This window comes from Neodiprion pinetum, chromosome 1 (genome assembly GCF_021155775.2).
Source record: "Neodiprion pinetum isolate iyNeoPine1 chromosome 1, iyNeoPine1.2, whole genome shotgun sequence".
NCBI classification, from domain to species: Eukaryota; Metazoa; Arthropoda; class Insecta; order Hymenoptera; family Diprionidae; genus Neodiprion; species Neodiprion pinetum.
The window spans coordinates 4470369-4484671 of record NC_060232.1 but is presented as its reverse complement, the minus strand read 5'-3'; the positions used below and the strand labels follow the sequence as shown (position 1 = coordinate 4484671).

The following is a 14303-nucleotide window of genomic DNA, read 5'->3' as shown; positions in this document are numbered from 1 at the left end:
GAAATCATTTTATTCCTTGCACGTAAGGTTGTAGTTCACCAGAAGTAAAAGAGCACTTCGTCTCTATGGACCAACTTCGAAGCTCTTTTTACCACGGAAGGTAATAATTTGACAAGACCCTCGTGCAGCCGGATACTCCAGAACAAAACGAAGTGAAAACCCTTGAATAACACATCGTATTCGGTGTAACCGAAGCTCCGTTTTTGGGACATTGGAAAACGTGGATTATTTGTCCCTAAAGGCGCAAGTCCTGCATTCGACTCGATTCGAATCAATTATGCACACCCGCCTAATGAACTGTTTGTTCAATTCTCGAACCTCTGTTATTGTACCTCAAACACCTGATTCGCAGCATTGTACAAATATACAAATTATACAAATGTATGTTTTATACTTGCGTATGTGCGTGGTCAAAGCACGAGTGTAACGTAGGACCTTCGAAACCGCTTGTTAGCTGGAACCCAATTAACGGACGAATCGGTTGTAGCCTTCTCAGGAATCCAGCTGAATGTGAAGATGTTTTACACGCTGGTCCAGCCTCGTTCTACCTACGTATTCGCGTTGAACTTTGTTATTGCCCTGGTAAACTTGCATTTCAATGTCAAAGCTCCACCCTCGTGCCTAGTTCGAATCGATAACGTCACTGCGAATCCATTCTCTTCAGCTTTATTGTAATTTCTTGAAAATACGCGTCGAGGAGTTTTTCAGGTATAAAGGGGGCCGAGTCGAGTGTCGTACTTTTTGCTCGATACAAAAAACCAAGCCCCAAATTCACCCTGCGATAAAATTCCCCGTATTCGCGCAATATCCATATAAAGGCCGGTGAAAACAGAGCTGTTGGTCCAATATCCGAGCGGAAAGGGTCCGAGTCGATTTACTCCCAATTTTCTCCCAGAGCGAGCCTTGAATCGACGGTAAAATTTAATGTTACAGATACATGGCGATCGTCCGGCCTCTTCAGCACCGCATGTCTCGGAGACGAGCGCTTCTTGCTGTTGCGATGATTTGGTTCGCTTCCGCCCTACTCGGACTCCCCTGTCTTCTCTACTCCACGACCATGACCAGAAGGTGGGTGCAATTTGCAGTTGAGAAAACAAGGACGGCTTGTATGATGTTGAGATTTAATTAAAATAGCAGGCGCACCAGCTGATACACTTAGTTGATTAAAATGCTCGACGCCGTCTTCTTCTATTCGCTGTCACGAGAGAACTTCGATTGCTATTTCCACCATCCGCCATTTATGCGATTGGTTATTTTTCAAAGCTCGACTTGCACGGAGGATCCGCTATAAACAGCAGCCCGCAGTCTCGGGTGACTCGATTTTTTTTCTCTCTTAGATCGGACCTGAAGAAATACGGTTATACATGTACAATATGTACATATCAATTTCACGAAAGTCCCTGGAAATGTGAGTTCTTTGAATAATCGATCCGACGTGTTAGCTGTTATTCACAGATTATACGTCACACGCCAGGGTCAAAAGTTGAAACGCTCCAAAAATTTTTTTCCATTTTCTGAGTGGTGTCTGGTAAGTTTGAAGAACCTGTACCACGATCATCATGCTTATCGTCTGATTCTTACTTTTCTTCGTCTTGGTTTGAGTTTATTTCTTCTTCTATTTCTTTACTCCTTTTCTTCTTTATATTATCACAGCATGTACAGCAACGGCAGCAGGAGCTTGCATAACTTTTTACCATCATCTCTGTACAGAATCATCCTACGGTAGATATTCACGTTCGACGAAGAAATAGCCATAAATTGAACACGATTTCTTTTTCACAGTGTTTTACAGCGATATTTATTTTCTAATCGCGAGATCATCAGGGATTTTTAGACGAACACCCGCACTAATTTTTTATACAACAATCCGACATTTTCGTTACAGTTATTCGAACGGACAAGTCAGGATCGTCTGTTACATGATGTGGCCGGATGGTCGGTATCCGCACAGCATGACCGAGTACATGTGAGTATCTGTCTCCAAATAATGTTTACACAGTTACGGACGAGTAAAAAAATAATTATTCAAAAACTATGCACGAATGAACAAAAATCGGTGCGAGGAGTCATTTATATCCTATCTCACCACCAATTTCAATTTTGAGTCTCGTCCAAGCTGAGCTCAGTTCTTGGGTCTCCAGCATGAAGCAAAAACTTGTTTGACAGTATCTTGCCTAGTTGTAATCTGTTTAAAAATTTTTTAAATTTCCTTCCGCGTTGAAACGTGCCACACTTGATTTTTTTCGGGGATCATAATAATTCAAGGTTGTAGCAGTAGAGATTATATTCTTTTTCATGACTCGTTTTAGGCGTCTCATAGAGTACTGCGTTCATATAAACTGTTCGCTACAGCCTGTACAGTACCTAAAACGTATGATACAGTAATTTCACTGTCTTACGATCCTACATAATGGGAAAGACGAAAAAGTTTCCGGACAGCAGCGAGGTGCGGTTTTCTTTCACAAAAAAGTATTATTTCTTTCTGTCTGTTTACCAGCAGCACGGTTACTATAATTGAAGAAGACTGAATGAAAGAAACGCTTTTTTCTCTTTATTCGTTGTCGAGCTGTAACGTACAAGAATTAAAGTCGTAATCGACAGACTAAATTATTCGCGTACGATCACGAAGTAAGAAAAGAATGATTAGTCCAACGCAAATATATCTTGAGACATTTAACGGCACACGATGTGTCATACAGCAAATTTCTTCGGTGCGATTTCAGCAGACTAATATATAGCTACACAATGATGCTGAAAGGATACGGAAACGCAGTCGAACTCGATTGTTCCTTCCACTTTAGGTGTACCCGTCAAGTGAACACATACCTCCGTATAACTATATAAGCTATAACATAAACTTTAGCACCACTTTGTCGGAGAAAAGCCGCTTCCGTTGATTATTATTCACCTTTAAGGCCTCTAAGCTTTGTTCTCCAGTAGATACAAAGACTCTCGGAAAGTTCTATGCCTAATTCATGCCACTGCAGCGCTGTGTCGTCTACTCTTGAATACGTATACTTGTGATAAAATCCCTCGTATAAGTTGTTGAGTATGGCCTGAGGTGCAATGTATAGCATGCATGTATCGATGTTATAACGAACGAATATAAATTTTCATTGAACGAGAACGTACACAAAAATAAAAAAAATAAAAAAAATAAATAAAAAGAATTTCGTCGGAAGCGTGGGAAGAAAAGAAAAATGAGGATAATTATACTTTTTTTTTTCATCCCCCTCGAAAAGAGAAGTATAATAATTAAAAATTTCATTTACATACAAATAGAAGTGAATATTCTACAAGCAGTTGCACCGTGATGAATATTAGGTACCTTGTGATTCAAAATTAAAAAAAAAAAGATTTACTTTCAGCCCTCTTGTTTGTTGCTTGTTTGTTAATTTATTTATTTTCATTTTTTGTTTTTACGGCACCCACATTTGACGCCGGGAAATTTATGCATGCAAATTTTAGCACAGTGGAAGTTGAGACAAACGACTGATGTAGATTACACAGCGTGTGCAGTTCGCTTCGGTGACCAGCTAAAACGTTCTGCCTCGTAATCGCTCGGCATTTACGTATATCAGGTTTAATTGAATCAGGGATCGATTTAGCGCTGCCGGTCCTTTATTCTATCTATAAATCGTACACGGTATTGAAATTGAATGCATGTTCCGTACGAGCATCGATTTGCCGAACAGGAACTCGAATTAGTTTACAGCTACCCATTGCTCAAATAATTTTCACCCGGCGGCGAATTATTTATATCTGTACATTTCGTGTGTTTTTCTTCTTCTTTTTTTCCTTCTTTGAAATTACTCCCTTTCAGGAAGATCCGCACCCCGTCACTCAGTCGCCGGAAGTAATTGGCTGGTTAATTACAACCCCTCCTCAGAGAGTGTTGTCGAAATTGGATTGTGCAGTATATTATAGGTATGTCTTACACTCGGCTCGGCTACCGCGAAGAAAGATGTCTCGCCCTTTTTTTTCCCCCTCGGGTGGGAACCTAAATTGGGTTTTAAGGAGTACACCTTGCGTCTTGAATAGTAATTGAACCTACCACGAAAGGTGGGGATTTTTCTCCTTGGAAAAATACGTTTATTCGAAGTTTTTTTACGGCGTATACCATTACTTATCGCCGATGATGTATACGTTCAAAATGTTACTCCGTATTCAGATATGCATGGTGGGAAAACAAATATTCTCGCACCGTTGCGCCTCCTCATCGGAATAACGATGCAATTATAACCGAAGCTTACAGGACGCCGTGAACGAGTTGATACGCTGTTTTTTTTTTTTTTTTTTTACCACTTAGTTTCTCCGATGGAACGATATCATTTTATAATGGCATCTTTTATTTCCGTTTTTTGCAATCATGCCATTCCCCTATTCATATCACATTATTATACGTACGAACGAGCTTCCATTGCCAACTAGGAAACGTCTTACCTTCAAACCTTCGCATATATTTCCTCTTATAATTGAATTCGCCGAAAGAAAATGATAGCTGAGAAAATGTGAATCGTTATGTTGCGAATTGATTCGTGCAGTTCTTGAAGAAAATGACTTTGATATTCTCGCCAGCGAGTAGGTAAACTTTTCTTGGCGTGTTGCTGTATAATATCGGTATCTTCGACGTGGTACTTTGTTCACCATAACTTGAGGGGGGTTGTTTGAAAGGACTGACGTTATAACGTCGCGTAAATTTCTTCAATAACACGATTCACCCTGTAGGGACATCGATTTCAGAGACTCGATTTGTAACCTAAATGTATTAAATTGTGCCGAAAATTGATAAGTATATTAAATTGCCGAATCACTTTAGTATAAAAAAAAATTCCGCAGTTTAATACCTACGCATAAAATGGCTTCCCATAATTTCATTTCACGCAAAAGCAATTATCCGGCTGGTACAAAATCGGCGATGGTCGCGTACGTGAAAGGAAAGACATACAAAAAGAAAAAAAAAACTAAAGATGATGTCGGTGCGTGGATACATAAGGCGAGAATTTAATTAGCGACAACATGGCTTACATCCTTTGAAGGGCTGCAAAAGCTAACGAACCGCTTGAGAATGTCTCGAGCCTGTTGCTTCTGGGAAAGAATCTTTAGGCTTCTTAACTTTTTCGAAATATTTCAGCGGTCTTTGATCAGAACTTTTTAGAATATATATTCAATTTTGTATAATCTTCGTTCTGACGTTGCTTTGAAAGGAATCGTTGTCGATGCTAGGCACGAAAAAAAGATAAGAATAAGAAGAATAAAAAAGGAAAATTCAATTTTTTAAAGGACGCATTACGCGGGTACTTGACTCCGACGCTGATGCACCCTACCAAGTTGTCAACTTGGTCGTGTCGGTGTTGATGACAAAAGTCTCCGAGGAACGGCTACGGAGGAATAATGGCTTTTATCTGTCCACTTCGTCTCCTCCTGTCTCTCACCCTTGACTAACTCTGTGGGTGCGTTTTTTTTTTCAAACCAATTTCTTCTTTTTTTTTTCTCTTGTATTTCCAGACTGGCAATTACCCCCTCCAAGGAAACATCTCTGCGGCGATGTATAACACGGCGGTGCAATGGACGGTGTATAGATCTCGCCGGAAGTTTATTTTCTTCCTTTCAGCGAGAGTGAGAAAAATAAAAATGAAAGAGGAAGCTGAATATCGTGTTCTCTTTGCCGTCTCGCCTTTCTTTGCACCGTGATATCTAGATTTTCATTTCTATTTGCAATATTTCAATTCTTTTACAGCGAAAAAAATGTAAAAAGAACACAATACCAGGTCATCTTTTCATTGCCTCGTCTCGGCGCTGCGGTGAAGGATTATAATTATAAGGGATGAAAATAGAGTTTGGAGAAAAAACACGGGTTAAGACGAAAACAGGATGCGGTATTCGCCGAGCGGCAAGGTTAAGGAACGTTCTTTACACTTCGCGTCGGGATCATTCGAGCTTGCGGTTGGTCCTACGATCAGGGGATTATTTCGAAGAGTAATTACCGGTTAGTCGTCGGGCGACAAGCGTTAGCCTGATTAATCATTTTGGGGACAAAGGTGTACTGATTATACAACAGCCGATGGTACTCATTCGTTAATGTACCTCCAGACGATCGATTCAGCGATTTAAACCCGACCGAAGTCACGATATTGTTACCAAACGATTCATGCCATTGTTGAGTATTTTCCTCTCTACATCCCACCCATACAATTGGTGCTTTCTTATTCTGCATTCGCTCGCATCTCGGCGAATTAATGCATTCAGAAACGAGCGTAGAATTTTTTCGACGCAATATATTCCCGACATCAGCCGGGTATCAGACATTTATTGTTATTCAAATGGCGCAGAAAAGCATTCGGTACCTACCGACAGTCTGATTGTGAGGCTTGCGCTTCGACGACCATTCTGTTACTTTTGTTTTACGCGTATAGCGATCTTCCAGCGCTTTTTAACCATTATGACAATTGTATCGGTATTATATAGGCACAGGAATAATCGTACAATCGATGTGTACGTTATGCATGTATGTTCAATGAAAAAATAGATGTTTTTGTGCAACTGTTAAGCAATACGCGTGCTGCTCGCTAGATTATCCGAACCGTGCAATTGCTCGGCATTACAGAGAACAGCGTAGAATACGAACCGTCTAGTCGATAGCGGGAGGTGAACGTTTGCACGGGAATTTAGCAAATCCAATCCTCCCCAGTACCTACGTAATGTCGGGACTTGGAATTAACAGGAGTATTCAAGGTCTAGCCGGCTGCGATACTGATCGTCTCCACACAATAGTTGAATGCTGGGTCCCATAGCTTGAGATTACATTCTCTGAATTAAGTCAATTAAGAAAGAGAAGTTGTTTAGGTGTAACGGAGGTAGAGCGTGAGGTTCGTGAAGCCTGCGACAACATATGAACAACGTCTTTGAAACCGTTATTTTCACAAGGTTGTACACCAAGGTCGTTTGCTGGAGAGAAAACACGACTCTGAGATTCCAGACAGGTACCTAATTGAATATTTCAGTCGGCCCAGATTGAGCCAACGCTTGTACGAGTTGGTATTTATTAAGTACGCGTCGTCAGTTGGATGCACATGACGGATAGTGTATAATTGTTGATTTCTTATCGATATTTCCAATGGACGCAAAGTCGCGAGAATCGCGAGACTTTTGAATTCTGACAATGTCTTGACCGATTTCGAAGAACGTTGGAAAAAGTTATATCGACAACATTCGTGGATGAGTGCAATTGCGCATAATTCATTACAGGAGGAGGAGGAGATGGAGGAGTAACTTAATATTTTCTCAGCCATTGGCCCGACGATCTCGTGAATATCTTTTTTCGACTCAGGAAGGTCTCATAAGAGTAAAACAAGGGTTCTGGACATCAATTCTGAGAAGCATGAATGATCACTCACGGAATTGAAGAGAAAGTGAAGCTGACCCTTTTTCATTCTTTTCGCCAAATTACACCTGATTTTAAAAGAGGCTGTAGTTACAATGTTTGGATCCTGTATCGACATAATTTTACGAGATGAATTCATTGCACACAGTCTCGACTCGCTACTAACAACGGATCGAAGGTTACGGTCTAAAAAGATGAGATTTCTTAGTATTTACTTGGTATTTTCTTAGCTGTTTGCTCTCCGATGCTCTTGATGCCTGTTTTGCAATCCTTGGGATCGAACTAGTCTAGGAAAGGGTCGTTTGAATCGATTCGCTTCAAGTGGGCAGGGTTGATAAACCGCAACCACGATTCGGAGGCGCGAGTCAGATGTATGCTCAGTAAATTCGGTACTACATCGAGGTTTTCACCCTCGTTTTTTTGTATTTTCTAGCTACAACCTGGTGTTCCTCGGAGTGACCTACCTCGTTCCAGTCACGGTTATGGCCGTGTGTTATACCTTGATGGGCCTGGAGCTGTGGGGATCAAAATCCATCGGCGAACATACCCAGCGTCAAAAGGAGTCGACGAAATCGAAGCGGAAGGTACTTAAGGTCACATACTTCAGGGACAATTTCAGGTCAACTTAACGTCACTAAAGGGGTATGAAAGCGCATTTCTGACGTAGACACGACGGCCAGTTTTTCGGCGGTATGTACTTGAAATACCTACTAATCACAGGTGGCACAGCTGGTCAAAATGCAAAAGAAACACCTACTATTTGAACTTGGGTCATAGAACTGAAGAAAGAGTCGCAGACAGAGTATTTCGGTATCGTATCGTATATCGACTATTCTGCACGGGGATCAAAAGACATGAAAAAAAGTCTTATCAATGCTTCTTTTTAGAAAGAATGAAAAAACACCTCTCCATATCGCAACGATGTTTGTACGTCTGACAAAACCGCAATGGATACCCCGTTAGTGGATTTTCTAGTACACGAGGACGTCGAATGTTCGAATGTTAATGTAAACGAACTAATTGAAGAAAATGCTTTCATTTCCGCAGGTAGTAAGGATGTTCATAATCGTGGTTACGATATTTGCTGTCTGTTGGCTACCTTATCACGGCTTCTTCATATTTGCTTACCATCATCGATCGTTCACCAATAGCAACTACGTCCAGCACGTCTATTTGGCATTCTACTGGCTAGCGATGTCCAACGCTATGGTCAACCCGATTATCTACTACTGGATGAACAACAGGTGATCATGTCATTAATTACGATTCACATACCACCTAGGTAGGCCCTAGGGTAGGCCCACCTCACATTCTACATTCAGTATTCACCGATAAATATCTATCCCTCGTCTTGAATCACAGGTGTGAGCATCGTGGCAAGGACCCACTAAAACTTGATCAATGGTCAAAGCATTCTTTGCTTCCATTATAACGGATGGAGAGGAAAATAGAGGAAAGACATCTCCTTGCTGCTGAAACTCGTGCATGATATTGTTACGTATGTGAATCTACGGTCAGAGTTGTTTTTTGCGTATACCTTCTACAACTTAAAAGGAACATCCAAGTCTAAACAGAGTTGTATACTTGTATACTTTGGAATATAAGCGAGATAATTTTACAGGAGGACAAAGATAAAATGTGGAAACAATATAATGAATGAATTTATGATGAATTCTGCAAACAAGTGAAAACACTTCTCATTATACTTATTATTTTCAACCAAACGCCCGGGTAGAGCAAAGGCGTTTAGGGTATAACGAACTTTTATCGCATTAGGCATTCATTCCAAGATATTTATGCGTCCCAGAATTGGGCCAACGACTAATTAAGTTTTCAGTACGGCGGTTTTAAGCGGGGTGACAGGAGTTGAAAGTTGAAATTTAAAAGCGGAGAAGTTCTCTTGAGAAACCGTATTTATCCCGAGTTCTATAGGTATACATTCAACCCGCAAGTGAAATGTGAGCGGGACCAAATTGTTTTCTTTTTTTTTCAATATCTACGAAGCGGCTGTAGAAATCACATTTCGATGATACAACTTTAGGACACATTGCAGAAAAATGCCTCAACTTCGGTCAAGCGGAAAAGTTTCGACCTTTCGTCACACACGCGCACACACATATCTTCTATCAATTTCTTCTGAGCTTTTGTTAGATATTTCAAGCGTAAATTCATCTTCCACGATCCAATTCTCACGTAGCTCATATGCATTTTATGCTGCCACGCGTTATCCGTACGGAGACGGTACGAGTAGTAAATCCTTTGTGCTCGCGTCACTTTGTTCGAAAGAAAGGATATCACTACGGAATTTTCTAATGCCGTCGATTTTGTACGAGAAGAAAAAGTATATCGTCCTGGTAAGATTTATCGTGCACGTTTATATCGTGTGCTGAAATTTTATGTCTTGATCATCCACGAAACAAGTTCAGAGTTATTTACAATAAAGAAACGTGTCACGCATTTTCATGGCTCATGTTGTTGCTTTTACGTTCAGCTACAAACGTCTGGGATTCGATCGGTATACTTTAATTCTGATTCACTTTGGACGTAAGCCCGTAAATAAATTTCACAACACTGTGGCCTTAGCGGCAATGTGCACGTAGTAAATGTCTATGCGTTTACGGCAAACACCTCACTAATATCCCTCACGGTGTACGGAAACTATAGTGAACGTGTGCAGTTTGCTGCGCGTTCGATACTTCCATTTTAAAGGGAAAGTGTCCGAATCCTCCACGGGAGGAACGGATAACGTTTGGCTAATTTCCTAAATTAAATATAAATTTAACCATTTGTTTCAGGTTTCGGGTTTACATTCAGAAGATTATTTGCTGCTGTTTCCTTACAAGGTCTCAGTCCCAGAGTCGACAACTCGATCTTCTAGCCGAACTTCCCCATTCGGATTTAGCGCGCTCCAGATCCGGTAAGGCTGATAGGTAACGATAAACTATTTCAAACGCGATATTTGTTCCAAGTGAGTTTCGAGTAAAACCTCATCTTCATCTTACCGGCAGGAAATAATAAATTTTGGAAAAGTATTTCGCTCTTTCACTTTAAAGTCGGAAATCACCAAAGAGTAAACCTCTACTCGCTCGGTTAGAACGACAAAAAATTAATGCTAATGAAAAGTCATTGACGAACAGTCACAGGTTTAAATTCTGACATGACGGTTATGAATTTGTGATACAGCGTAGGTGTAATTTGAAAACGAGTTTATGGCTGCATTAAAAAATGGTTTCGTTTGGCGTAGACCTAGACTGCGTACTGAGCCGATGCTTATCCTTTAACGAAAAAATGGTATTCTATTCGCGTTTACAGAACGATTGAAGTATACGTCAATTCAGTGGCGACAGAGTACGACGGAGAGTCGAGTAAGGATGCCAAAATTAACCAGCCAATTAATCTGCGACGAAATACATCAGAACGGAAGTAGCGCCAGGGTTTCTTCGAAGATTAAACCGCATACCTGAAAGCGGTCCAATACCTGCAGGATCGAAATAGTTTGACGAGTTTTCTTCAAATTACACTCCACGTTTCATTATGAAAAACAATGGTTCGATTGTGTATTATTAATTAGTTTAATATATACCATATATATATATATATAAATATATATTGTAATAAGTGTAAATATATTCGAATATATAATTATTTTGAAATTAAATTGCACAGAATTGAAAGCCTAATAGTACTGACAACCCTGGAGACCATGGAAAACAGTCGATGTGATTGTTTCTGTTTTTACTTCTTTAATACTCGGCAAGGCTATCAACGAAGAACATTTCATTCTTCTTTATATACGAATTCCCATTATCCTCTCGACAAGCTGTGAAGCGTGGAAAAAATTATTATGCGAAGTTATCGAGAACCATTAAAAATTCTGGGAAAACAACTTCGAACCATTGCGTGAAAAGTTTCTTGTACTTGCTGCTATTGATCGATATACCTACCAGTACCATACAAAGCCTTAGTTTCATCTCGTTAACGGAACATTCCGAAAAACGAGGAAGGGGATTACGAATGAGTGTATTGCTGGATCTTTGTGTATGCAATCCAAGAAATCTATTATATTCGCAGAAGACGCTTCTGCAGGTCTGATGCAAGGCTGGCTGCCGCGAAACGTTCTGTCCATTCCTTTACCAATTCACCGAAATATTTATTGGAACGAGAAAATTTTTAAAATATTTAAGGCTAAAAATAAGAACTGTGATAAGAATACGAGTAGAAATAGTGGAATTTCAGTATTTGGAAACTTCAGGGTGGTCAGACACTTTGATAATAATGATGATGATACTAATGATAAAAATAATCACACAACAACGATGATGACGGTGAAGATGATAATAAAAACAATTTACTATGTGAAATTAAAGTGTCCTATCATATATTATAGCGCCGATTTGCACTTCGGGTTAATAAGATTGTTTGTCGCAAAAAAATTTTCTTTACGATTGATATTCGTCGTTTATCTACACGAATTTTTCGTCAAATTGACGGTAAGAAATATTTTCTTGATTCGATAATCTTTTTTCTCAATGCAGGTATATGTAATTTTTCATAATAAATGTAAAAAAAAAAAAATACGAACGAGCAAATTTACGGCATAATGTGATTCCTGTATAGACGATGTTTCAATATACGAGCCCAATGCAAATAGTGAGTACAAGGTATAATACAAATAATGTTGCATTAATTAATGAAAAGTTATAAAATAACCGTAATATTATAATTGAATTCTTGAAATTAAATTAAGTTGATTTACCAGCGGTGGTTAAATATTTGACGGTAATTCGAATGCGAAAAACTGGATTAAAATTTTGTTCATTAGAATTTATAATACTTCTTTCAGCAAATATAAATTACATAATGGAAAGTGTTTCAGTATTATTCAGTAATAATCAGGTATACATCCGCTAATGATTTTATCTTGTAATTCGTCATGGGCACGATGCGTCTTGTTGTGATATAATATGCCGTCGACGAAGAATACAATTTACCATAAATTAAGAGAGACGTCAAATCATTCACTTTACACACTCACCGCGTGTATCCATTACGACCATATTGCTGATCCATCACATTGTAAAAAATGCCGCCTTACTTATCTCGGTTTTACCATCGCGCCATTATACCAGCGGCTTAGAAGATGATCATTTCCAGTTTGAATATCCTCTTACACCCCTCGCGAGAAGAAATATTTGAAAAAGTGTCAGGATGACCGTTTTTGCTCATTGCACTTTTTATTCCACGTCGTAGAAGAACCCAGTATTAAGGTAATTTTTTTCGTGAATTATATTTCCATTATTGTTACCCTGGACGGTTTTTTCCCTGTCAAGCCTTCGACACTGTTGATATATTACGCAGCTCATTTATTCAAGTATGTACATAGATAATGCTTTTTTCATTGAAATTATTTCTGCGACTCATATGTATAATTTATTACAGCCTTTATTACTTCCCCATCAGGCAGTCCCCTACACAAAGTAAAGATATTTCGGACTCTCGATACGATCTTTCTTATCGTCACGGATTACAAAAAAAAAAATATTAATGGTAACACATATTTATAAATAAAATAGACGAACATTTAAGTATTCTCGCAGATTCAAGAAATATTTTCTTATTGTCTAGATTTTTTAACGATGTGTAACACAAATTCTTGTTGCGCTTAATTATTTGCAACGAGATACAGACAATATTTGTACACGTGTCCTACCTATTGGTCCGTTTCTGTTAGGTATAACAACCGTGTTTGAACACTTTGGGTAGCAAGTTTGACCAACTCGGATTCATGCTTCAGTAAGCCGGCTTCAGTTCCGACGAGAGAGGAAAAACCGATGTACAAACCAAGTGATATGACCGAGAAACAGAAAATAATTGCTCCGATTAGTTTATTCAAACTCGAATTTAATGTGTTAATTGTCGGGGTAAAGAATATATTATATGTAAACCAAAGATCGAATTTTTGATCCAGTAATACATCTAGTATCTATTAACAATAAAGTATACTATAGACCTATATACCTATAATGTAATGTAAATTAAGTGTGAAAATCTGACGAAAATATGCGTGTATTTATTATACGAGTATAACGTGACGTCGTTGTCAACATAAATACTGAACCTTACAAATTTGTACAATATGAAAAATTGTTGTAAATTTTATTTTCATGTAACATATCGATAGGTGATTCTCGCCTATTTATTATACATTATATGAGCTATCAAATTTTCCTGTACATATAATATGCGAATGAATAAAATTGAGCTGTAAGATATTCATAGTCGATATGATAATATAGATACTTTATTTCTTTTCTTTTGGCTTTGCATAATGAAAAGCGAGATGTAACAGTACGTGTAAATACAAAGGATCAAAGGAGCCGACGCGAATATTATTATACTTTTTTTTTTTTCTACCTACTCGACTGCGAAATCGTTCGAGGTATAAAATTGAATCGCGGCTTCGAGTGCAGGTTCACAAGTCTCCGTCGGAGTATGGAAAAAAAAATTGAGAAATTTTCTTCGTCAAGCGGCTTTTTCATTCGTCGGCATTGCTGTTATTGCCAACTAGAAATTAAGATGAAAAAAATTGAAGTAATCGAAGCCGCGATGCAACGAAACTTTCGACACATTTTTCCACGTGGTGATTGATCTGGCTTTACCAGAGTTACTCAACTAGATATCAATGCACTCGATTTTTCAAGAGTGCTTTTAACGTTTCTGTATTGGTTTTCTATCTCTCTCAAAATACCTCCGATTTTCTATTCCTCCATTTTCTTTTACCCTCGTCTCGCCTGTCGCCATTCCTGCAGGTTTATGTAGTCGGCATAGAGGTTTTCAAAGGATTTTTATGGAAGCAGAGATTACCTCGACGTCGGAGCCGGAATCGAGACGAGAAAGAGCTTCAGTTACCTTGGCATCA

At 39.0% G+C, this 14303-nt stretch overlaps 1 protein-coding gene across 2 annotated transcripts in view; it reads left to right on the top strand.

Moving 5' to 3' along the window:
- Positions 1-12032, top strand: part of LOC124211708 (tachykinin-like peptides receptor 86C) — a 63956-nt gene extending 51924 nt beyond the window's left edge. Inside the window, exons 3-8 of one of the 2 annotated variants that reach the window (XM_046611059.2) lie at positions 934-1068; positions 1886-1966; positions 7818-7968; positions 8432-8628; positions 10180-10301; positions 10697-12032. In XM_046611059.2, the coding sequence (XP_046467015.1) occupies positions 934-1068; positions 1886-1966; positions 7818-7968; positions 8432-8628; positions 10180-10301; positions 10697-10848 (838 nt within the window). In that variant the 3' untranslated portion in view covers positions 10849-12032. Of the gene's footprint in view, positions 1-933; positions 1069-1885; positions 1967-7817; positions 7969-8431; positions 8629-10179; positions 10315-10696 lie in introns of both variants that reach the window. The other variant, XM_069133672.1, reaches the window with a different exon arrangement.
- The last annotated feature ends 2271 nt before the right edge of the window (positions 12033-14303 follow it).